This window comes from Malaclemys terrapin, chromosome 1 (assembly GCF_027887155.1).
Source record: "Malaclemys terrapin pileata isolate rMalTer1 chromosome 1, rMalTer1.hap1, whole genome shotgun sequence".
In the NCBI taxonomy this organism is placed as follows: domain Eukaryota; kingdom Metazoa; phylum Chordata; order Testudines; family Emydidae; genus Malaclemys; species Malaclemys terrapin.
In genome coordinates this window covers 302,125,482-302,151,929 of record NC_071505.1, presented here as the reverse complement: position 1 = coordinate 302,151,929, position 26,448 = coordinate 302,125,482, and the positions used below count along the sequence as shown (strand labels likewise).

The window sequence follows — 26,448 nt, the reverse complement described above, 5'->3', positions numbered from 1 at the left end:
TGGAGATTTATGAAGTTTGTATAAATTAACAGGTAGAGCATGGAAAAAAATAACCCAACATTGCAAGCAAATATTCCCCTCCACCCCCACAGCAGACCTCTTAGTGCAGGACAGGCACATGGACCATTCACAGCATAGAGGTGCATTGTTAAGAGTTGGATAAAAGATCATAGCCCATACCCACGGAATGGAGGAAAGCCACACAGCAGGATGTAAGTAATCACACCAGCTGCCCAGATGTCCACCTTCAGGCCATATCTAAAAGTGTTAGAAGTATTATAATTAGAGATACCAAGCCTGTATGAACTACAGTACACAACTGAAAGACAATGATGTCAGTGCACAAATTCTTACGAAATGGTCTTAGCTGAATTTTATCTATACTGTACACCAATATCTGCTTTCAAATCCAAGGCAGATGTTTACAAATTAAAGCTACATTGGATTAGAATGTCTGAACACAGATGATAAAGTGTACTGGTTTCTTGGATGAGATTAGGGCTCGTTTGACCTCTCCTGACAGGAAGCCTGCACAGGTGCTCTGGGTCACTCACCCCAGTGGGGGTTTGCTCTACACAATAGACCCTAAGGAAAAGGACAGTAGAGGACAAAGGAAGAGCACAGAAAACAACAGTTAGCAGTCACTGAGGGCAGTTTTTTTGTTACTTTTATCCCAGGGTTAAAAGAAACGGTTAGTTACTGCCTCAGTGCTAATTTGAGGACTTTCTACTTTGAAGTTAAAAACTGCCGTGGTAACCCCTAATAAAAGGTAGGAAAAAAAGCCTAAATTAAAAGAGTTATAACTGATATATTGGCGAGAACATATTCCACCTTACACACTTAAATGAACCTTTACTGCAAATAGTTTACCCAGCTTCTGCAATGATTTCTGGAGCTACATATGTAGGGGTCCCACAGACTGTGTAAAGAGGTCCATCCACTATTGTTGCCAGCCCAAAGTCTCCCAGCTTCAGAGACTTGCTTCCATCTTGGTGTTCATAAACCTAAACCAGAAATAAAATCCAAAGGATCAGCAAGGTTCTATGTAAATGGACTCATGAACAATTTGCTAACTTCCCGACTTATTCCTTTCAGTTGAGTATGCTTTCAGATTCTCTCCTTCACTTCCCAAAATACAGATGAGCGCACATTTTAAAAAAAAATCACAGTGATTAGGAGGGTTTGATTCATATATGGTCTCTCTTCTAAAAAAAATAAACATACCCAGTGTAACTGGCTAAGTATGCTGGATCCCCCTTTAGTGGCTGATCATCAAAGAGCACAAAATCTTTCTCTTGTTATAAACTAAAGTATAGTAGCGTAGTAGAGGCCTGTGCTTTTGACGTTGAAGTTCCTGGGTTAAATCCCCACTGAGTCTGACAACCGTGGTAGCTTATTAAAATTAATACACAAAAGAAAGGCGTGTACAGGGATTTGAACTTCTGAGCTAAAGGAGTAACTCCATTAGTTGACAGCAGTAGTAGGCTTTTATTCTCCCAATGGACGAGCCACTAGAGAGGTCACAACACACTTACTTCACTAAGCACTTATGCTCACTTTTGAGCGCTCACAAAACACTAAAGGTGGAATTTTCAAAAGTGCTCAGTGTTAGCGCAACTCTTCTTCCATTGAAGTCAATGGTATAACTCTCACTGACTTCAATGGAAACAGAGTTAGGCCAATACTGAGTGCTCTTGAAAACCCTTCCCTAAATTATGATCTCTTCAGCAGTGAAAAGCTACTTGCAATTTTTTTGTTTTCTTTTTAATCAGTGCAAGAGGAGACTTTATATTCTAGAAGCAGTCAGTACATAAAGATAGCAGCCACAATAGGAAAATTCCAATTTCCATTGCTTCCCCAGTGCCTAAACACTGACAAATATTCAAATATCAAAACAAATAGTCAAAATAAAATAATTAAATTTATCAAAATAAAATGTTAACTAGTGAATCATCACTTAAGGCAGTAGTTGATCGGGGCTCTCTCTTCCAGTTTTTATGTTGATTTATGGTGAAATTTAGTGCAGTTTAATCTAACAACATTTTAAAAAATGTGTTTGGTCTACAAGCGTAATCTCATGTGTACCACCACCTTGAACAGCCACTGCCACAACAAAAGCCTCACTGAATTACAAATTCCTGCAAAAGAAACTTCTTAGATTTCCTTAAGAAATGGGCAGTGAACTCAACAGAGACTCTTCATCTGCTCACTTAGTGCAAAAGTTTTTACTAGAAGACCCATTCCTCATCAACTGAAACAGTTTGCTAGAGATCCATCAAAAACAACTGTAACTAGCCATCCTATGAAGAGAATTTTTTCTTCATTTGCTGTACAACCTTCCATAGAAAGATTAAGAAACCTTCTCGCCACTCTTCTGTATTGTAGGGTTATACAACATATTATATCAGGTCTTCTATATTGTGAGGGGAGATTCAGCATTCACAGAAATCCTCTGTTCCTCTGATTGTTTTTAATAAGTGCATGAAACTGGATCTTGTTATGTGAGAGGACCAACAATCTGAAATGGATTCACACTTCTCTGTTATTAAGCCAGCAAAAAATGGGCATAAAGTCCATTAAAAATGTAATTTCAGCTTTATTAAAAACACCGATTGTTAAATACATCTGGTTCCTGAAATGAAGTGTTTGCTGAAATGGGAGCAATAAATCTAATTTCAACCACAGTTTTAATTAAAGACTGGCAACTAGAAACTTTAAATAGACACTTGGTGGAAAATGTAAAGAAGTGATTTAGAGATCAGTGGCTGAAGCCACTGTAACTAGTATTCATCCTTAATGCAATTGCCTTTTATTGTGGAAAATGCCTTCACCTAGTTTGGTTAATCTAGTGCATGTTTACAGATTAATTTCACTAGTCACACTGGTGATGTGAATGAACCATAATCAGAGCAATTAATTACAGAAAAGACCTCTTAAGTCATTGAATCCGTTCCTCTGCCAATGCGGAATTGTGCAGTATGGTATATTTTCTAGGGTTTTGTCAGTCCGTTTCCAGGAATGAGGCTTCTACTACTTCCTTGAGAGACTATTTCAGTTGATTTTCTAGTAACGCTAGAACAGAATAGTTTTCCCCCACCCTGTTATAACTCTATTTAGCGCTCTCTATAAAAGTGCTCCTAATGTGAAGAAGTGGTACGTTAATTGCCAGTCAAGGCGCAAGGAATGTGAATGATAATTTAATGCTCATCTCATTCAGAACAAACACTATACATGTTCTACTGCATTTAAACACTGAAGGGCAATTAGAGAGATGGGGATTAGTGCAAATTACCCACTATGTAGTGCTTTCACTGTTTTAACTAAGCAATAAAACTGGGTAATTGTACAACACTAATTGAATGCAGAAACACATAATTGTGTGCCACCATATGTATCCTATTACTACAAAGACTGTCAGTATTTTCTAAGCTGCTCTTGTGATCACTGCAGATGGCAACAGTCAGAGAAGTTGTTCTCTAGGGTTTATTATATGGCTATAAAAACATCCCATGATTTCACAAAATAAACGTGTTAAATAGCAGCAATTATAAAAATGTTCCAATTAAAACACGGAAGGCATGTCCTCCAGAGAACAGAGCAAGTGGATGCATAGGTACAGCATTACAGACTTTAAGCACATTGAAAGCTCATGGAGATTTTTCTGCTAAAATGGATAATAAACATAACAATACTGACCATTTGTATAGAAATTACCAACTTCAAAGTGTTTATAAAATGTTAAGAAACTAATCCTCATCGTACACCTGTGACAAATAAATATCATCCCATTTTACAGATCAGGCGATTGAGGCAGAAAGGTTAAGACATTCCTAAGGCCACAGAGAGTTACTGTCAGAGACAGGATTAGAATTCAGAAACTCTTAGCTCTGAGTACTGTGCTAAAGACCATAATCTCCCTCTCTATCAAAGCCTAGATGAACTTTAGAGCAGTAATGTAGCCAATGGATCAAATGCTGACTTTCTTACAGTGCGAGATCACCTGACTTCATGACAATCTATTATGTCACAACATGTTTAGTCAGGCTTTTGACACAGTCCCACATGACATTCTCATAAGCAAACTATGGAAATGTGGTCTAAATGCAATTACTATAAGATGGGTGCACAACTGGTTTGAAAAGCCCTATTCAGAGTAGTTATCAGTGGTCTGCTGTCAAACTGGGAGGGCATATTAATTGTTTCCTGCAGGAGTCAGTCCTGGGTCCAATACTAGTCAACATTTTATCTACTAATTTAGATAACAGAGTGGAGAATATGTTTATAAAATTTATGGATGACACCAAATTGAGAGGTTGCAAGCTCCTTGGAGGACGGCACTGGGATTCAAAGTGACCTTGACAAATTGGAGAACTGGTCTGAAATCAACAGGATGAAATTCAATAAAGCTAAGTGCAAATTACTTCACTTACGAAGGAAATATTACATGCACCACTACAAAATGGGGAATAAATGGCTAGGTGGTAGTACTGCTGAAAAGGATGTAAAGGTTATAGTGAATACAAAATTGAATACGAGCAAATAATTTGATACCATTGTGAAAAAGACTAATACCATTCTCGGGTGCATTAACAGTAGTGTCGTATGTAGGACATGTAATTATTCTGTTATACTAGGCACTGGTGAGGCCTGAGCTGATGTGTGTCCAGTTTTAGGCACAAACTGATGATCATTTTTCTCCATGTCGACTGAAAGTAGAACAAGAAGTAATGGGCTTAATCTACAGCAAGGGAGATTTAGGTTAGATATTAGGAAAAACGTTCTAACTATAAGGATAATTAAGTTCTGGAATAGGCTTCCAAGGGCAGTTGTGGAATCCCCACCATTGGAGGATTTTAAGAACAGGTTGGACAGGATACACTTTGGTAATGCCTCAGTGTAGGGGGCTGGACTAGATGGCCTCTCAAGGTCCATTCCATCCCTACAATTCTATGTTTTGTGATATATGTGGAGTTAAGTGCTGAGACAACACACTTGATGTCAATATGTACCAACAGACTAGAGACCTGACTTCCATGTACGCTAATACCCCATTACACTGCCAGAGCAGAGTAAAGGGGCCTTAGGGCTGGTCTACACTAGGGGGGGATTGATCTAAGATATGCAACTATTCGCGTAGCTGAAGTCGAAGTATCTAAGATCGAATTACCTGGGGGTCCACACGGCGCGGGATCGATGGCTGCGGCTCCCCCGTTGACTGCGCTACCATCGCTCGCTCCGGTGGAGTTCCGGAGTCGACGGGGAGCGCGTTTGGGGATCGATATATCGCGTCTTAACGAGACGCAATATATCAATCCCCGACAGATCGATTCCTACCTGCCGATCTGGCGGGTAGTGAAGACGTACCCTTAGTGTAAATGAGAATCAGATCCTTTATATTTATCAGATGAGTGCTGCCTAATTTATCATACCAAGTACCAAAGGGAACACACGTTTCCTGTGCTCCCCCATATACCTGATAAGTTCTATGGAAGTGCCCCCATACCCTTTTATAGTTCTTTTCTTTTACATCAGTGGAGCTGAAGTAGTTTTAATATGCAAGTGCTTGTTTTGAAAGTGATGGTTTTTGTGAAAAGTTTAGTGCCTTCTAGCCATTGTTTAGTATCAACAGCAGCATATGACCTTTGTGTTCTCTGGACTGCAAAATACACTCGAACAATTTGAATAAAGTGAAGAACAACATGATTACTCACGATAGGCCAGTGGGTATTACCAACAAGGGAATAATGAGGGTGGAAGCAGAAAGACATTAAAAAAGCTTCAGGCTACTGCTGTCAAACTTTCGGAATTTTAAGAAGTTTGAATACAAAAGCATGGTAGGTCTTTTTCCATGAAATCTTCCCGCACATTCCAAGACACAGCATTAATGAATCCTGACATGTGATTGCTATAACTTATGCATGCAGCAGTCTATGAACACTAGCATTAAGACTGCTATAGGGGTGTACATGTTCATGTCTAATGAGAGCCCTGGCCTACATGGTTTTAGCATTTTCTGAAAAACTAGGCCAAGAATGGCTAGAACTATACAGACAGCTGTCACTGTGGAGTTCTGAATTGTACAAACCCAATTCTCTGCAAGTGTGTTAAGATTTACCTGAACCAACTTTCCCATAACAACTTTCCATTGCCAAACAATATTAAACACAGAAGATGATGGCAGACAGTGCACAGCTGAGAACTTATGTTCTTTACAATCTAAATTATGTTATTGCTGTAAAACACACAGTCAGTTTTGGGTGCCTTGATACTGAAAATTCTCTGCAAGTTAGAATAAATTCAGAGAGCAAACACAAAAATGATTAAGGGACTGGAGAGATTAATTTACTGGCAAAGACAGAACTAAAGATGACAGTGGACACAATAACGGTCAAGAAATATGTAGACCCAAAAGAGAGAGAGAATTGGTTTAGGGTGTTTTTTCAGTGACTTCAATGGGAGTTGGACTGGGCCCTCAGAAGAAAATCAATGACATTAAAATAGAAAAAGGAAGGTTTAGACTGTCTAACAAGGAAAGTGTTCTAACAGAAAGATCTATTAGACTGTTATATGGTTAGAGCAGTCAGAGATGGACTTCGGGGTTCTATTCCTGGATCTGCCACTGAAACACTACATGCTTTTGGGCAGATCATGTAATCATAGACTCATAGACTTTAAGGTCAGAAGGGACCATTATGATCATCTGGTCTGACCCCCTGCATGCTGCAGGCCATAAAACCGTCCCTACCCCTTCCCTGGACTCTGCTGTTGAAGTCCCCAATCCTGTTTTTAGTGACTTCAATCGGCAGAGACCCTCCTGCTAGAGATCCCTGCCCCATGCTGCGGAGGAAGGCGAAAAACCTCCAGAGGCTCAGCCAATCTTCCCTGGAGGAAAATTCCTTCCCGACTCCAAATGTGGCGATCAGTAAAACCCCGAGCATATAGGCAAGAGTCTCCAGCCCGACCCCGTTAGCCATTATACTATTTACCCACCATTGCTTGGCTTTCCTTGACTACTATGTTTTACCATTAAACCATTCCCTCCATAAACTTATCTAACTTTATCTTAAAGCCAGACAGGTCCGTCGCCCCCACCGTTTCCCTCGGTAGGCCGTTCCAATATTTCACCCCTCTGACGGTCAGAAACCTTCGTCTAATTTCAAGTCTGAACTTCCCCACGGCCAGTTTGTATCCATTCGTTCTGGTATCCACGTTAGTACTAAGCTGGAATAATTCTTCTCCCTCCCTTGTATTAATCCCTCTAATATATTTAAAGATAGCAATCATATCCCCTCTCAGCCTTCGCTTTGTCAGACTAAACAACCCAAGCTCCTCTAGTCTCCTTTCGTACGACAGCTTTTCCATTCCTCTGATCATCCTAGTGGCCCTTCTCTGCACCCGTTCCAGTTTGAGTTCATCTTTTTTAAACATGGGAGACCAGAACTGCACACAGTACTCCAAATGAGGTCTCACCAGCGCCTTGTACAACGGAAGCAGGACCTCCTTATCCCTACTAGATATACCTCGCCTAATGCATCCCAAGACAGCATTGGCTTTTTTCACCGCCACGTCACATTGTCGACTCATAGTCATCCTGCGGTCTACAAGAACCCCTAGGTCCTTCTCCTCTTCCGTAACTTCTAACCAATGCGTCCCCATCTTGTAACTAAAATTGTTATTAGTCATCCCCAAATGCATCACCTTACACTTTTCACTATTAAATTTCATCTTATTTCTGATACTCCAATTCACAAGCTCATTCAAGTCTCCCTGCAGGATATCCCTGTCCTCCTCCGAATTTACAACGCCTCCCACCTTCGTATCATCCGCAAATTTTATCAGCCCACTCCTGCAATCGGTTCCGAGGTCAGTTATAAATAGATTAAATAAAATGGGTCCCAAAACCGAACCTTGAGGCACTCCACTAGTAACCTCCCTCCAACCTGACAGTTCACCCTTTAATACAACCCGCTGCATTCTCCCCAGTAACCAATTCCTTATCCACTTCTGGATTTTCATATCGATCCCCATGTTTTTCAGTTTAACCAATAATTCCTCATGGGGTACAGTATCAAACGCTTTACTGAAATCCAGGTATATTAGGTCCACCGCATTTCCCTTATCTAATAAATCCGTTACTTTCTCAAAGAAGGAGATCAGATTCGTTTGGCACGATCTGCCCTTCGTAAAACCATGTTGTAATTTATCGCAATTGCCACTACCCTCCAGGTCCTCCACTAGTTTCTCTTTCAGAATTTTCTCTAACACCTTGCACACTACAGATGTTAGACTAACAGGCCTGTAGTTACCCGGATCACTTTTTTTTCCCTTTCTTGAAAATAGGAACCACATTAGCTATTCTCCAGTCTAACGGGACCACCCCCGAGTTTACAGATTCATTAAATATTATCGCTAACGGGCCTGCTATTTCCCGCGCCAATTCCTTCAATATTCTCGGATGTAGATCGTCCGGTCCTCCTGACTTAGCCCCATTAAGGCGTTCAAGTTTTGTTTCTACCTCGGATACGGTAATCCCCCATCCCGAGTGCCCCTCTATAGTGGTGCTAGTATCCCTAATACCTTCATTGGCCTCATTAAACACCGATGCAAAATATTCATTAAGATATTGCGCCATGCCTAGATTGTCTTTAATCTCCTCTCCGGCAATAGACTTCAGCGGTCCCACTTCTTCTTTCTTTGCTTTCTTCCTATTTATGTGGCTGTAAAACCTCTTACTATTGCTTTTAATTCCCCTCGCTAGGTCCAACTCTACACGGCCTTTGGCCTTTCTCACTCTATCTCTACATTCTCTGACTTCACTTAGGTACATTTCCTTACTGATCCCTCCCCTCTTCCACTCTTTAAACGCTTTCTGTTTTTTCCTAATCGCCCCTTTGAGTCGGTCGCTCATCCAGCTCGGTCTAAATCTCTTGCTTAGTAATCTTTTTCCCTTTTTTGGAATACAGGCCTCCGACAGCTCATGCATCTTTAACTTAAAGTAATCCCAGGCTTCTTCTGCTTTTAAATCCATTAATACGTTTGCCCAATCCACTTCCCTTACCAGTCCCCTTAGTTTGTTAAAATTGGCCTTTTTAAAATTATAAACCCTAGTCTTTGATTTAATTCTGTTACTCCTTCCATGTATTTTAAACCGAATTAGCTCATGATCACTGGAGCCCAAATTGTCCCCTACTACCACTTCCTCAACAAGGTCCTCACTACTTGCTAGAATCAAATCTAAAATGGCCTCCCCCCTCGTCGGTTCAGTTACCACTTGATGGAGGAATTGATCAGCAAGCACTTCTAGGAACATCTGAGCCCTGTTATTGCTACTAGCGTTTGTTCCCCAATCTATATCCGGGAAGTTAAAGTCCCCCATAATTACACAGTTTCTGTTCGTAATTACTTCTCTAAACACATTAAATAGTTCCTTATCCATATCCTGGGTCGATCCCGGCGGTATATAGCACACTCCAAGCACTATCCCCGGAGTGGCTCTAGTAGTCCTATTACCCAGTGTGAGTATTGCCCAGACAGACTCTGTGTTATCTAATCCATCCACTATTATTTCTTTACAGTTTATTTCACTATTGACATACAAGGCCACCCCCCCACCTTTACCCTTGTTCCGGTCTTTCCTAAACAGCGCATACCCCTCCATACCTGTGTTCCAGTCGTGGCTGCCATTCCACCACGTTTCCGTTATTCCTACGATATCCGGTTTCAGTTCCTGGACCAAGAGCTCCAATTCCTCCATTTTATTACCTAGGCTTCTGGCATTGGTGTATAAACACCCTAATGTATGTCGTTTAGCCCGTCTCCCATTAGCAGCACTATATGTTGCGGGCCTCCTTGTGTCCGTCCCCCCTGTCCTTCCTATGTCCAATCTCATCTCCCCGGCTATGTCTCCTCTCCTTTTACTCACCTTTTCCATACTGGAATCTGGCGTGGAGATTAACTGTGCATCTCCCAACCGTCTCCCCAAACTTCCTAGTTTAAAGCTCTTTTGATTAGATGAGCCAGCCTCCCTCCCAGAAGTCTATTTCCTTCCCTACTCAGGTGAAGCCCATCCCGCGAGAACAGGTGTCTGTCCCCGAAAGCCTCCCAGTGGCCATACATCCCAAAGCCCTCCTTATAGCACCACTCCCTTAGCCAACTATTTATTCTCACAATCCTATCAGCCCTTTGCTGCCCTTCCCTCGGAACGGGCAGAATCCCACTAAAGATAATCTGAGCCTCTATCTCCTTGAGCGTCTTCCCCAGCCTGGCATAATCTCCCCTGATCCTCTCTAACGAGAACCTAGCTGTGTCATTCGTTCCCACATGAAGGATTATCAAGGGGTTCTATCTATTCTAATCTCAGTTTATATGTCTGTAAATTGAAATACTGCTATTAATCTCCTGTGTAGGGGGGTTGGGTAGCTTGGTACTATGTAAAGGTGCAAAGTATTTATTCCAAGGAAAGTGCCTAAAACCCTATTGCATGAAATATTTGTATTAGACTGAAAACACACTGAAAAATTCACTGTATGGAATAATCCTGCACTAGTGTCCTAGGACAAAGACTTGCTAAAGAAAGACTGTTTAACTTCTAGGAGCCTGACACGTCTATATTCTTTGTGACTGCTATTTGGTTTTAAAGACCTTTTGATGATGAAAAGATTAGCATGTGAGAGAAAGTAAGTTAAAAGGCTAATGGCATAGACTATTTCACTGAGAGCACAGGTACACTTTCAATCACTCCCAAGTTAGCAGTAACAATACAGTAAGTAGAGTTTTCACTTACCAGTAGATTCTCAGGTTTGATATCCCTGTGAACAATGTTCAAGCTATGGAGGTATTTGATGGCACTGGCCAGATTGTACAGCATTCCACTGGCATCCCGCTCTGTGTATTTGTTAGTGGAGGTAATGGCATCAAAAAGGTCTCCTCCCTGGAACAGAATAACCATGGCACATTAACAACTTCCTGTTGTACACAGACAGCACTGCTTAATAATCTTTTTGGAAAATGAATAGCAGCACTGTGCCACTTTGTGAGGGCCCCACAGAGGTCCTTCCTACCTACAAAGGCCTTGTGTTGTGGTATCATTCCTCCCAGGGACAGAAGGCAGGGCATACCTCCCATTCAGAGCTGGTCAACACTGCTCAGCGTGTCAGCTAATGGAGCTGAAAGTTGTGGATTGAGGAAAATATTAAGCAACCCATTCCTCTCCCGTAGCCAAGCATGCTGCTTCGGTGACATTTCCAGCACTGCCAACCTGTTTCCTTAGCACCTACATTGCAAACCTGCTGCTTACCAGCATATTCAGCTGTCACTGTGCTGGGTACCAATCCTTGCTGCCATGTATTATAATTACAAATAACCTACATTCAAAACCATATCCACAATCTCAGTTAAATCTAAAATGATATGGATATTTAGAATTAAAGATGAAATTATTTCCCATAATGTATCTATCTACCCAGCATATATACAATGCATTAAAAGAATCTGTTTCCACCTCTCAGAAATCTTTAAAAACATTAACTTCAGAGACCTCTCTCCCTTTTAGAAGGTGTCAAGTATTCTAGGTTTTCTACTTCCTGATGTTAACACTGGGGTCCCCCAACAGAAAATATGATACACTATTATGCTCGAAGGCATTTGATGAGTTAACATTGTAGTCTTACTGCACTGGAGACAATCTTATGGTACGTCTTACCTCCGGGTTCGGTGGTAAACAATTAATCTTCTGGGTCTTGTCTAGACGCGATAAATCGATCCCGGAAGCGCTCGCCGTCGACACCGGTACTCCTGCTCCGCGAGAGGAGTAGGCGGAGTTGACGGGGGAGCCTGCCTGCCGCGTGTGGACCCGCGGTAAGTACCTTGTAGTTCGAACTAAGATACTTTGAATTCAGCCACGTTATTCACGTAGCTGAAGTTGCGTATCTTAGTTCGAACTGGGGGTTAGTGTGGACCAGCCCTATGTCACTTCCCAGTTCACTAAAAGTATTTAACTCTGTTGCAATCACCCATGCCTCTCTCTGTGTTCCTTCCTACACCATAACATGACACGGTGCCAGAGCTGGCTGGATGCCACTGCCAGGGACGGGAAACAAAAAGAAAGGAATGAAGGAAAGAAGAGAAAGTAAGTGAAACTCCTCTGAAGTGAGGAGAGGGTTTATTTTTTCCATTTTCAAGCTCTCGAGCAGCCACTATATCAGACTGTATTACCAGCAGTGAGCTAAAAGAGAGAAAAAATATTAAACTGATTGAGAATGGCCAAGAGGGCAGGAGAAACCCCAGTTCAATGAAGAGTGTAAGGCAGGGTGAGAAAAATAAAAGGTTGCTTTACAGAAGAACTGGACCACAGGCCAAAAACAGAGCAGCTCCATCAAGGAAGCCTAGATCCCACGGAAACAGGAAAGGAGAGGACAGAGTCTGCAAAAACAGTGAGAAAAATCAAGCTGCCTAGCAGGGACAGTAGCAACAGAAAGAAGAAAAAATTAATAAAAGCAGAGTGTTCTTAGAGGAACAAAAGTTATTTTCCCAGGGCAATGGAGAAAATATTTCCCATAATCCCAACATTGCCAACTCTCATGATTTTATCCTATGTTTCATTCTATTAGGTATTTTTCCTTAAGCCCCAGGGCCTGAATCATGCAAATCTCAGTTTTCATTGGGGAAAAGAAAAAAGAAAAAAAGTCAGTTTCTGGCCTTTGTGGTTACAGAGAAAAGCTAGAAAACATGGCTGCTAGAGGCTCAAAAAGCAGAAGAAAAATAAAGAGAACCAAAATATTTGAAAATAAAAAAATTAAACCCATCATGATTGTTTAGCCAATCTGATGGTTGTTGGCATCCAACTCAACATTCTTGTACTATTGTGTTTTGACACTGGTATAATTCCTATAGAAAGCATTAATTTCACTGATTATAATCAGGGTAGCCAAAATGCATAAACTGTGTTGAGCAGTTTCATGTTGCATCAGAACTTGTCAATTATGCCAATAAATACCAAGTACACCTTTTTTATATACAATATGGGGGAAGAGGCATAGGACATATTGGACTTAGGTCAAGATAAAAAGAATGGTACCTGAAACACTGAAAAATCTATGTGACACATATTTTATTAGGAAATCTGAGTAGCTACCACAGAGCAAGATAGGAAAACAGAAGGATGCAAACTGTAATAAAATGAGGTTCTACAAAAAGCTCACAAACAAAAGCAGAAAACTTGAGCAATTCTGAAAAAAGAATTTGGAGACAGGTGGGTATAGGATGCCCCTCATTTCTTGAAAATGAACCTGATAAGAAGGTGAAGTCCGAAAAAATCGGAGAAGGGTACACTGTCCAGCACTGTGAAGACCTCCAAAGTAGGGGTAGATGTTGCACAAAAGAAAAGAAAAGAACAAGAAAAAGAGGTCAGATTGACAATGAACATGGCTATACAGCTAGTGTCTGATTGTGGGCAACATGAAGACAAAGTTTCAGCACCTTTGCCACCAGTCCAGTAGAAAACATCTTGCTGAAAATTATAATAGCTCAGCAGAGGATTCAGCAGCACAATTAAGAAATCTGCAGGCTGCAAAGATAAGAGGACTTGTGGTAAATGAAAGCAAAGTTAGCTCATTCCAGAATGCTAATTAAAGTTGTCCAGCACAGATTTAGTCCCACTTTGGGTTTTAAAAGTCCAGCTCACTAGAGTGTTTGAAGACAGTCATTGACAAATCTAGACCATACAGATCTTCTGTACTATCTGATGACACTGATCAAGACTCTTTGAATCAACCACTCAGAGGAATCATGAGTTAGAGAACTTGGAAAACCAGGGGGAAAAATTCAAACAGAATAAAGTAGAAGATGGAGGAGAAAGGGGCCAAGATTAAGCTCAAAAGTCAAGATTAAGGGAAAGGACTGGTTTCTTTAAAATGTTAGAAGCAATATTAAACCTCAAGTGTCATGGTTTAAGCAAATCTCTAACTATTAGAGATCAGGATGAGACCTAGTGTAGAGGGCAAATTATCTCACATCTACCTGTTGTGGGGTTCTTATACCTTCTGATCCAGCATGGCAATTCCTATGTTTTTATATTCCTATGTTCCTAAACCTCAGATGTAACATCAATTACATCAGTCAAGGATCTGGCCCAAAGAGGGTGAAAAAAGGTCAAGCCTCAGATGTAAGGGAAGAAAAAGAAAGATGAATCTAAAGCCAAAAAGAAAAAGGGGAAGACCAAACCTAAAGTTAAAGAGAAGAAAAAGAAAGAAAAGAATAGAGGGAAGCCTAAACTCAAGAAAGGAAAATAAAAAGAAAGCAAACACATTACATTAATAGAGAGACAGCTAATAAAGCAGAATAATTTTGTTGGCAGTCAGGCAATCTACCTTGTCCCTCCAGTTAAAAAAAAGTATATAATTAGACTACACTGAGTTTTATTATATTGATAAGTGTTTCTGAAGTTGAAAGAGGTGCTGAAAGGCACTTAAAGCGTTAATATGGTTGACAAATATTTTTTCTAAGTTGTCTCTGAAGCACTAGTGTTTTATAACTTGCCAAGCTCTGCCTAGCTTATTCATACATCAGGCCAACCCATCCATTACTTAGGCACATGGGGCACAGGGATGGGGGGCACGTAAGGATGCAATTTCAACCCTTATCTCTTGGTTCTCCGATTTTTCTGGAATTAAGTCAGACTAGCAACATCAGAATGTAGTTTTTATCATCTGCACATAAGGCAGTAAGTTTGTAAGTACAGTAACCAATTATTTATTACCTTGTTATGTAAATGATATAATCTCTTTTCTGCTGTGAAAGTGAAATCATATCCCTGAGTAGTAAAAGAAACTCAATAGTAAATCTCGCTCGTTAAGTTGACTAACCCCCTGTTCGGTTTGAATAATAATTTTGTTTTGTTGTGTAGAAAGGCAAAATGCCAGCAGCCAGGTCCTGCAGTTGTTTTACAAGCACTGCTTGCAATATGTTTATATTTGTATTTATGAAGTGCTTTTTCTTACACTTAGAGTGCTTTAAAAAAAAGCAGGGAACGATATGCCTACCATGAAATGAAAGCAGTATTTACAGCAGCCACTTTTGTCAAACATGTTACTGTCAATTAATGCAGGGTGATACTAACTGCAACTGCTCTACAACAAGCCTTTACTTCTTGAATTTCTTTCCTGTGTGTGAATTTGATTTAAACTCAGGTTTTCAAAAGTCAGTCAATAACAGATGGTTAATCAATTCCAACAGCATGTGCTGTGCAAGGGAAACAGTCAGCAATTGTTAAATTAACAATTAATATCTTTCAGAAATACTTTCCTTGGTGCCTGCAGAGCACAGTATAGCAAGGTTTTTTCAATTAAATATTAACAAATAGAATAGATATTCAGAGAAACAATACTAACATCTGGCTCCAGCATTTCTGCCACCCCCCAAAAAAAAAAAAAAGCTGCGATCATGATCGCGATTGGCGGCGGCAATTGGAAAAAAAAAAAAAAAAAGCCGCAATCGGCAGCGGTAGTTCAGCGGCAGGTCCTTCGCTCCTAGAGGGAGTGAGGGACCTGCCGCCCCCAAATTGCCGCAGGTTCTGCCCCTCTCCCTTGGCCGCCCCAAGCACCTGCTTGTTAAGCTGGTGCCTGGAGCCGGCCCTGATTAGGACCTTTCTCCCTTTATTCCCCCTCATCATATAAAGGTAAAGAACCTATTAACTTCATGTGCTCACAGAAATTCAGATTAATTTATGTCTATGAAAAATCTCCTAAAGCATAAATATTATCATAACTAAAAAAAAAAGCAAACCATCAGATTAAACTTCATGGTATCTGCAGAAATTCTTAAGTAAAAAAGAGAGAGAAAGAGCATGCAAGCGAGGGTGGGTATGTTGAGGAGGAAGAGAGTAGGAGAAGTAGTAGAAGACTGATTTTCCCATGAAGTCATTAGAATAGCTTGTCTCTTTATAATTCTATTTTGAGACATTCCCTTTTATGAGTGCTTGCAGTGTCCTCTTCTCTTGTTTAGCTGAATGAGAACTGGATTATAACTTATACCCAAACAAAAAAACATATTGCATGTCAAATTTTCAAACATGGGTGGCTAAGTAAGTTGCTCCTGCAAAACTTGCCTGCTTTTTAAGTGATTGCTCACCCCTAAGGTCCTGGGCACTGCAGTCAGGGCACAACTCACACTGGCTAGTAGACCTTCTGGAGGGAAGGGGGAAGATGGAGGGTCTGTCATAGGAAACTGAGTTGAGATGGGTAGTCACTTGGACCCAGGGGTGAAAAGTAAGTACAGTGATTTACCGGTACGCTGGGGCCAGCTCTGGCCCCCAGAAAGGGCAGGGCCTAGGGTGGAAGGGGCGTGGCTGAGGGAGTCAGAGCCAGCCCCAGCCCACCCTGTAAGGTAAGTGCCCCCCCCACCACCGGGGTAGCAGCAGCAGCCCAGGGCTCCGGGGGCTATTTAAAGGGCCTGGGGCTCCCCTGCTTCTACCGCCCCAGCCCTTTAAATAGCCGCCGGAGCCCTGGAGTAGTGGTGGTTGGGCTCCGGCGGCTATTTAAAGGGCCGAGGCAGTAGAAGCAGCAGGAGTCCCAGACTTTTTAAATAGCTCCCAGAGCCCCGCAGCCCTACCCCAGGGCTCCAGCAGTGGGGCTCTGGTGACAATTTAAAGGGCCTGGGGCTCCCAGCAGGGGCTGGAGCCCCAGGCCCTTTAAATTGCCCCCTGGGGAAGTCGGGCCGCCCCGGTACGGCAAACCGGCTCTTGTTGGTACGCCATACCAGCTTACTTTCACCTCTGCTTGGACCTAAAATGGCCCAGAGTTTGGAACTCGAGCAGATCTATCAGTACCTTTCTGATTGTTTTACTATGTGGCTGCCTAGGTCTCTCTCATTGGACCCCAGAAGCCCAGTCACCTGATGGGGGATCAAAGAATAGCTATAAAACCAAAAAGATGGCAGAGGAGGGGAACTAAGAGGTGGCAGGGTTTACTATGCTTCCAGAGATTAGGTGAGCGGATGAGCAGAACTTGGGCAGTGGTTGAAGGGGTCTTGTTTCTGTTTGTGGATGAATCATTGAGAGGCAATTCAACTTCCCATCTCTTACATGTTTGTGGTATAATGCACAGGCCACTCCTTGTAAGCAGGAGAAGCAGGGCCCTACTTAATGAATGGAGATGAGGGGAGAGCATGGTCTCCCAGTTCTGGTGTGGTTGGAAGGCAGTGGTATTCTTTCCATAGGGTAGAACTTTTAAGAGCTTAAAGGCTCGTTTTGCACACCAGGGTGAAGTTTTTACATTCAACATGTGTGTGTACAAGTATTGCTGGCACAAATTAAGTATCTATGTTTGAAAATTGGGTCCTAACCATTTAAATAGTGGACTTCAAATCATGGTCTGCAAGGCCACCAAAACAAAGTGTTGCTGGAATGATGGCAGGAATGGGATATTGAGAATAGAAGTGGTTAATGAGAGAGTTGGTCTCTCTTACAAAGTATTCTGCAGAATTAAATAATTGGAGAACCATTGTTTTTATAAGTGAATTTGAAGTGCAGGTCTATTCTGTAAAATCACTATGGAAAATAGCATTTTCTTACTCAAGACCTCTCTGCCCTGCATTTCTTCAGAATTCTCTGATTTTACTGACAAATACATTTTAATTACCTTTCACTCTCAGCGAGCTGGGTTGTATTCTGACATGTGTATCATTAACAGAACTTTTAGCTAAATTCTGATTGCAGACCCCTTATTGTGAAAGATACATGGGCCAGAAAGACTCGTATATTCCAGACTGAGTTTCCAGTTCTGGCAATAAGGGGAAGAAAATCTGCTCTTGTAAAGTGAACACATTCAATTGGGAAGTCACTACAAGGCAATAAATTCAGAACTAACCTCACAATGCTGTTTTTACCAAGTTATTTTTCAGGATAGAATCACACTTTAAACAGCAATGGGTTTTTTCAATCTCAATTTCAATTAAAGTAAAAGAGAAGATTTAACGAAGGGACACTAAACTCAATGGATACAGATGACACAGATAATGTATTTTAAATGTAAGGCCACATTACTTTGTTTCAGCAAAATATAATGAGGTTTATACAAATGCTCTAATTGGGTGCTTTTGTTTTGCCTGTTGGTGTAATCTGGGGCCAAATTCTTTTTGAAACATGTGAACAAGATCATGGGCCCCCAAAATACTGTCCACTGAGCACTTGCTGGCGTGGTCTACAAAAAACTATCAGGTCACATAGAGCTGGAAATGAGCAGAGCTAGCAGCTAAGTTGTGTTAAAATGAGCTAAAAATTCAATTGTTTTCTTATATCTGTTTGTCATGTAAAACAGTGCTGCAGGTACCACAGGAATGTTATGTGATGCCATATGTAAGGAGAAGTGGGCCAGGTGATCACAAATGGAAGGTGAGGTGTCCACAAAACACACACTATTAGGATGTGGTCCACAATATGAACATGCTTGAGAGTCCCCAAACAGCAAGTGTATAAACACCCATCTCTTGTCATATTTTATTGTAAGTCTTTAGGATAAAAGCAACGGGCATTTTAGTGGGTTTTATCATGTACTATGGTTAAAGCTGCTTGAATAAAATGCCTGAAGATGCTGATACAATCTTGAAACGGGTCCACGTATGTGGGTGATCTCCTTCAAAATACGCACCTTTACAAGTTCCATGACAAGGTACAACTCAGTTGGCATGTCCATCTCCTCAATCAGAAGAACAATATTGGGATGTTTGACCCTTCTTAAAATGGATACCTCATTCTGGATCATGTGCTCCTTCCACAGAACAAAAATCTTAAATTAATACAGATTGGTGGAAAAAAACCCTACCCTTTCCACCCACCCGTGAGGGAGAGTTCAGAGGCTCTTGGGACTTTCAAATCTTCCAAAGAATCCATGAAAATCAAAAACATTGTTTTAGGCAATGTAGAAAATGTCTGGCAACAGCATCATTGTGGTGACTGAGTCAAGGTCAGAGAAGAGAACACAGAAAATGAAATGTGGGAAGAGAAAAGTCAGTCACTGAAGCTTCTTAGAAAATTTTCTAATACAAAAAATATTTTGAGCAGTTATAAATATGGTTCTATATTCCCAGAAAGCATTAAGTAAAGAATTATAAAAAACAGCAGCAATTCAGTTAATATAATATTTACTATATATGATTATTACTTCTATTTTACTGTTTTTATAGCATTTAGCACTCTGGCAGCTACATGCTTTAATGACAGTAGTTAAAGCAAACACACACACACAGTTAGCCAAATGCTGAACCAAGTAAATGCATCTTTCATTGTATTCTGCAGGTTGCTAGACTTGTGCTCTGATGGCCTGTCAAGGGCAGAAAATTCCAAAGGCAAATGCCCTCAACTGCAAAAATTCTGCCATTGGCCAGGAAGAATTCGAACACCAAGAACTTCCCGAGCTGATCTTAGCTGTCAAAACAAGATCTCACAGAAAAATGTTTTGTTGGAAACATTTATAGTTCTTATTTGAGCTCTCATACTTACTTTTCCTCTACATTTACTTTTTTTTATGATTTTCAGAGCATATTCTCTACCAGTTGACCTGAGAAAAGATGAAAGAAAAAATTAACATTTAATTGCAATGAAAATTTCCCAATGGCTTTTGTGTTTGCCGTTCAAGCACAGTACCCATAACTGCTGAGATGAAAAAGGATATCATCTGAATATTTTTTTAAAGGATGTGGTAAGTACATTGTAGTCCTGCCAAGTTTAAGGTTGGTGATTTTAACAGGACAAAATCTGGAACAATAATGGCTCTGGGGATACAAATGTTAACATTTCTTTGGACTGATGATAGCAATAGACCAAGAGAATTATTGTAACAAGAACACATACCTGAGAGGTAAAGGAGCCTCTCTACTCCTACTCAAGATTCACATTTACGCACCCCAGGATCAGATTAGTTTTTTGGCCACAGCATCGCACTGGGAGTTCATGTTCAGCAGATTATGCCCCAACGCCCACATTTTGTAAATTTTATTTATAAAAAAGAAAAATGTGACAAATACTTTATCACATTCTGATTCTAAAGCCAGCAGGGCCCCTAAGAAAGATATAAATTAGGATACAAATTAAGAGAGTTTCCAAAGAAGCTATTCTGAATGATCATCTCTTCAAAATTACAGCATTGCTGTTAAAGCCTTAATTTAAAAGCGCAACAAAGCACCCTGGCATCTATGTTTTCTCCACTAGAGGGCTTCAAGCTACAGCTCTGAAAATTGGCCATTTTTCACCCTGAGGTGGCCTTCCTGTGGATGCATTTATTCTGAGTAGACACATCCAAAACCTGAGAAGGGACAGATAGTTACAGTGTCAATGTCTATCTTTTAAGTGGGAGGGACGGCATCAGAAACTCAGGTGCATGGGGCTAAAACTCGGCAAAATATATTCTTCTTGAAAGCTAGTGAACCAGATTCTTTAGTTGTCCCAGAAAAGCTTCCTTTCTGTCACAAAAATGGATATTAATGGCTTTTGTTTTCTGTGTAAGACGATATGCGCTCCAAAACACTGGAAATATTAACTACTATGGAAATTAAGATATTTCCAAAATCTGGTATGTTAGAAATGAATTTGTCTGCCAGACAAATTGCATGCATAATACAGCAAATATGTAACAAGCAGACTACAACTCTGGCTACTCTGATTTGGGGGATCATAGCTTTTATTTTCTTTTTAAAAATGTAACATAATGTAAATTAATATCCTATTTATTCTTTCCTCTAAAAAGATGTGTAACCACAGACTATTGGCAACATTGATTCGCTCTGTGTCTTACAGACCTATTAAGCAAACATTCAGAGCAGACCAGAAAGAGACAATCATATGGTAAGCGACGATATACCTACCACTTAAATGAACAATAAAAAGTTACAGTGCAAAGCAGAAAATTCAGATTACTGCAGTATAAAAGTTTACAACTATGTACTGGTCACAGACTAAATTGTTAGACCTTTTGTTAATTATATTTTCCTAGACCAAATAAGGGGCTGCATTCCTTCCACACACTAAGCTTTCACAAAATCCAATGGGCTTTTGGGTGTGCAAGGAATGCAGGATCATGGTCATGATTTTTTATGGATACACACACACACACACACACACACCTGTGCACCCACACCATGTATGTGGAGGAGATAGGCATGCGATAAATTAGAGACATAATAAATACTGCATGTAAAATCTTACTCAAGGCCCAGGAACGGTAAGATTCAGTCTTAGTACAGTGACAGGTTTTTTAATAGATCAAAAAGTCATAACTTTGAGGTCCAAGTCTGTTCTAGACACAGGAGTTTTATGCCAGTGGGATGAGGAAATTTCCTCAGCTCCCTAACGCTGCCCAGCATTCACTCCTGGCCCTACAGGGCCTGAGATAACTTTATAGCTATGCTTTTTTATGCCTAGAAATGCTATTTTAAGTCTTTGTGGAGGTGTTTTACATTTATTACTTTAATGTTTCTGTTTCTCTGAACTCACGCTCATGGTAACCAAACCAGTTTTACAGGTGGAGGGATATAAGGACATTTGTGATTTAACTACATTTGTGGTTTAACTCTCAAAAACATTCCTCAAATAGTTTCTCTAACACAAACAACATATGCAGGAAGGTGTGCACTCTTTTTGGATGATCTGCATAACGAGACCACAAAATCATGTATTCCCTAGATAGTCACTTATAGAGTATTCCATACAGACAGTGCCACATATTACTAAAGATAACTAGGAAGTGGTAGCACTATTTCTGTGTGTAGTGAGACCAACAGTTAGTTCTGTCATTTCCTTGTAACACATTTCCTCTCAACTTTAGAAACACACGAAAAGCCCAAAATTGCTTGAGTATACATGTTTAACTGCAGGCAGGGAAGACTCTCTGAATCTCACAGTATTATTCTGCTGCATAATCCACTAGCTTCTCTAATCTACTATTTCTTTCATTTGAGACTTGCCCTTTTCGTCTTCCGCACTCTAGCCTTAGCCTTCCCCCTCTCCCCTTTTCTTTCACCTTATCCTGTTTTCTTCTATATGGCTTTATATGTGCCCTCTTTAATTTTGCTTTTCTCCTTTTCCTTGGGTTTCTACATTTTCTAGCTCAGGGTTCCTGTAAGTGGCCATTTTCAACTCTGGAGTTTGATCTGAAAGATCTTTTGCATCAACATCATAACCTCTCTCAAAGGCCTGTGAAGGTGTCATAATAATCTTGGCCACATACCATGTGAACCCTGAGTCTGTAGAGAGAAAGCTTATTCTTTCAGACTTCCACAATAGCTGTTAGTTTGGTATACGGAGACAATTCAATCTGAATCCCAGGCTGGGACAAATTTCTTTCCAGAGAGACTGTAGTTTGCATCCAGCCTATTCTTGATCTAGTCTTTGTGGCTGGCTTCAAAGTTCTTACTTGCCAACATGTTAAATTTGCTTCTGAAACCACTGTGGAGTCTTCTGTAAATTGCTCCTCATTAGGATGTAGTGGCAGTGAATGTGGAACCTCATTCTCAGAATTCCCATGATCGGATATTGGCAGCTCTGTTGTTTATTGTGGACATCTCTTTCTCTGGCTCTTTTTTTGCCATTCTCTGCATTGCCATCATCAGAAATCAGAAGCTGCATAATAATTTATGTTGTGGATATCTCCTCCTCCCTCTGTTTCTTTTACACCACGCTCTCTTGGTTCTCAGCAATGCCCCCCCCCTTTCTCTCTCACCTCTTAGTGGGACTCTGGCAGCAGAGCCTACTTCAGGGTTTAGGGGTGAGGAACTCAAACCCACCCCTCTTGTATATAAAAAACCCCAAAGCATGAAAATTATAGATTGTCCCTTGGAACTGCTCCTTTTTCACAGCACAGGTTATTAGACAAGTTTTTTCCATTTTTTACATCTGGCACTGAGATATTACCTTATTCCACAAGTCCCACAGTCTGCAAATAAAGGTATGATCTAGGAAAAGCATTATATTAATGATTGCTTTTACAGTAATAAGCAAATAATCCTTCTCACCTTTCTATACACTCCTTTACAATAGCAAAATTTCCGTCTCCTATAGTCCTTCCAACTTTATATCTTTCTGCTATTGATGCTGGAACCTGGAAGCCTTCTTCCAACACTTCTGAAAAAATCATTAGTGCATTTTTATTGGTAGAGAAGGAAATGCAGATGTTGCACATAACATGCTCTTTGGGTCCAATGGAAACCGTTCAGAATCAATATCTCATTTAGTGTATAGCAAAACCATGTTGCTGACATTGTATATACTCAATAGGTTTCACACAGATCAAATGATGAAAAATAAAACCTCTGGGCTGTAGACTCAGCCATTCAAGGTTTACACAACTTACACTCCCTATTGCAACATATTCAGAGTGTAAAACTGAAATTGTATTTTTTTAAATATGAAAGGGCCTTTGTGGTCTGCACAAGCGTAGTTGAGCCCTTTGATAAGGGTTAGAACTGCTTGACATAGTATGATTAAATATACGTACCAAAAATCTAACACTCAAGCCCTTATTTTATTACATCCTGTAAAATGAGACATCCATAAAATTCCTCATGTGTTAAGTGCTATTTTCCCCTCAATATTAAATATTTAGTTTTTAAACAAATGTTCTCAATTATATCACCTTCACATGCAACCTGGGCACCAGATGTTTAGGTAAAATTGTGTTACACACAGGGTCTACACACAGAAAAGGTTTGTATTTCTGTTACTTTAGTGCCTATTAATGCACCTTTATTCTTGAAATACATTTGAAATAGCAGTTTACCATGCCTACTAATGCTTCCAAAAGCTGGGATTATGGACTTCAATCTAAACCAACCACCTTTGGACCACATAAATATACTGGGTATATACTAATAGCTAAAAAGCCTTTTAAAACAGTGACTCTTAAATTTACACTCTTTAAGGCAGTAAATATTAATTACATTTCACACAACAGAATATGAAGTGTGTGAGACTATTTGGCAAAAAAAAAAAAAAAAAAAAAAACGTTTTCCAATGTGGTGTTAAGATTGAAATGCTGTGACTTTTGTGTTTTTCACCTTAAATTACAAATGGTACAGGCATATGTGTGTCTGTGTGTGTTTGAATGATAAGCATCAGAGTACAGGCCAACCTGAGTCACATATCTTAATCATTGGCATGAAGCGAGGATATTCATCTCACTTGGCCTGTCATTTTTCTGCTAAAGCCCAATGTGATTCCTCATGCTTCCTAAAAAAGTAATTACATGTGCATGGAACACTCCAGTATAGGCGCTATTCAGATTAATTTATTTCAGGCATACTATGATCATTTTGGTAAAGATCCTGGCCATACTCTATGCTTTTTATCACAGAAAGGCTGGGACAGGGTATTTGAGATACTGTCTGTCCAAAGTAATTTTATAGATTAAAGGGATATCAAACATGAGTTATTATTTTAAAGACAACTGTCCTCTAATTGTTGCTTTCATTTTCTAATCAAATGTAAAATTAATTTACATCATATCAAAAACCTCGTCCTATGCCACCTTGAACTCATGTCAGCATACAACATACCGATCTGTGTCTGAACTGTTTTGTCTATGCTGAATTCTAAACTCTTTGAAACAAGAAACAGGTCTCTTTATAGGCTGTGAAACGTTAAGCATATTGCTGTTATATATGAAATGAAAGGAAGGAAATATGTGACATCCCCAGCAGGAATGATGACCTTGCAGAATTTTCATGTGTCAGGGGAATTCAGTTTCATATGGACAACTTCAGATTAAAGGTTCCAACCATCTCCTCTTAAATGGGTAGGTTACTAGACCTTTGCTGTGCTAGTCCCAAGAGTTTGGAACTTTTGTCAAAATTACATCCCTCTCATCCCATCACCTCCTCCTTTAAAAAACCCCTTAAAATAAGAATTATTCTAGAAGTTACTCTATTTTAGTTGCCCTTGCATTTATTACCTTTCCCTCTAACTCTTCACCATTTTATCACCCTGGGTTCCTTTTATTTTTCAGCTTTTAGAGGGTGCTCTTGTAATTTTTTTTTAAAAGATATACATCACAATAAAACAATGAAAAACACAGCCCGCAAAGTACTCAAGTGGGAGTGCTTGTAAGTAAAATGAGTATGTCAGATAACACTCAGTAATAATAAACCACCATCATCCTCATCCCACCATCTAAAAAATTTATAAAACCAGATTTTTTTTTAAACAGATGGGCCATTAAAGTGGCAGTTGGGCCTTCTCTACAATACAACCAGTTTATCCCCAATGCTTCTGTGACACTTTGGGTGAAATCCTGATCCTAGTGAAGTCAATGGCAAAACTCTCACTGACTTCAAAAGGGCCAGTAATTCATAGATTTTAGGCCCAGAAGGGACCACCGTGATTATCCACTTTGACTTTCTTCACACTGTGTCCACACACAAAAGTGCTGCAAATAATTCACAAGCATTTTAAAATCTGGGTGGAGTAGACAAAGCTTTCACATTTCAGAACTGGGTTGCTCTAAACCATTTCTGTTTGAACCGATTTAGCACCAACGAGGAAATTTTTCAACTAGTTCTGCTATTATTGTCCCATATTGTACCTGTGGTCTTTCAAAACCTTCCAGAATCCACTGCTTCTGGGACCTGTTCTGGAATCTGTGGGATCAGTACCATAGAAGTCAGCGGAACTGAAATGCTTGAATAATGCTATTCTGGATGCAGGGCAAACATCATGCTAGCATAGAATCCATGATTCAACCAGTTCAGTAAACCTGGTAACCCTCTAAAGGTAGACTCAAGTCATCCCTGCAACTCTTCACTCGCTTCAGCATGAATAGCAACTTGTTTCCCGCATAGCTGCTGAGCTATCATTGTTTTGAAATGTCAACAGCCTTCTGCCATCAAAACAGTCTCTTTTACCTTCTCCAGGTCCATCATTTTCATCCATGGAGCTGCAAACTTTGGTGGATGCTAATGAGGTAGAGGAGCCACTGTGTTGGGAGCTCTGGAAATGGAGAAAGACAAATGAAGACAGAAATGATTGTTAAAGTGCACCTGTATCTCCGCCCATCATTACTGGACAGAAGTCCCAAAGGGGAATTTAGTATTCCCCATGGAAAACATCCATTCGCCCCTTGAAAAGAGGCTACAAGATGTTTATCAAAAGTTAGATTTTTCTACTTCTTTTTCCCCCCTTGTTACTGGAGAGTTCCCTACTTCATTTTGTGTAGTTCAGCTTCTATGCACCTTCCACTGAAAAACAAGTTTAGAAAGGTTCTACGTCCAATGCACATTTTTGTGGCTGAAATGTGAGAAGTCACCAAATTGGGGTACTGTCTGTTGGTGGGAAGTTTCCAGTAGTTAGTTGTCTTGACATTTTAACCCAGCTAATACCAACACCAAAATGCCAATTATGTCTGATATCTATTTGTTAGAACCAGGTTCGCTCTTTCCTGCAAATACCCATTTGACGAAAGTCTCCCCAGA

General features: G+C 40.2%; 1 protein-coding gene across 4 annotated transcripts in view; it reads right to left on the bottom strand.

Moving 5' to 3' along the window:
* The window catches only part of DCLK1 (doublecortin like kinase 1), a 385,805-nt gene that overhangs the window by 35,348 nt on the left and 324,009 nt on the right, over window positions 1-26,448 (bottom strand). For 3 of the 4 annotated variants that reach the window (XM_054015297.1, XM_054015298.1, XM_054015300.1), the window contains 7 exons: window positions 25,882-25,966; window positions 22,999-23,107; window positions 19,493-19,550; window positions 18,642-18,761; window positions 10,784-10,930; window positions 871-1,004; window positions 181-258 (listed from right to left, as the gene is read on the bottom strand). In XM_054015297.1, coding sequence (XP_053871272.1) covers window positions 181-258; window positions 871-1,004; window positions 10,784-10,930; window positions 18,642-18,761; window positions 19,493-19,550; window positions 22,999-23,107; window positions 25,882-25,966 — 731 coding nt within the window. The remainder of the gene's footprint in view (window positions 1-180; window positions 259-870; window positions 1,005-10,783; window positions 10,931-18,641; window positions 18,762-19,492; window positions 19,551-22,998; window positions 23,108-25,881; window positions 25,967-26,448) is intronic. The other variant, XM_054015299.1, reaches the window with a different exon arrangement.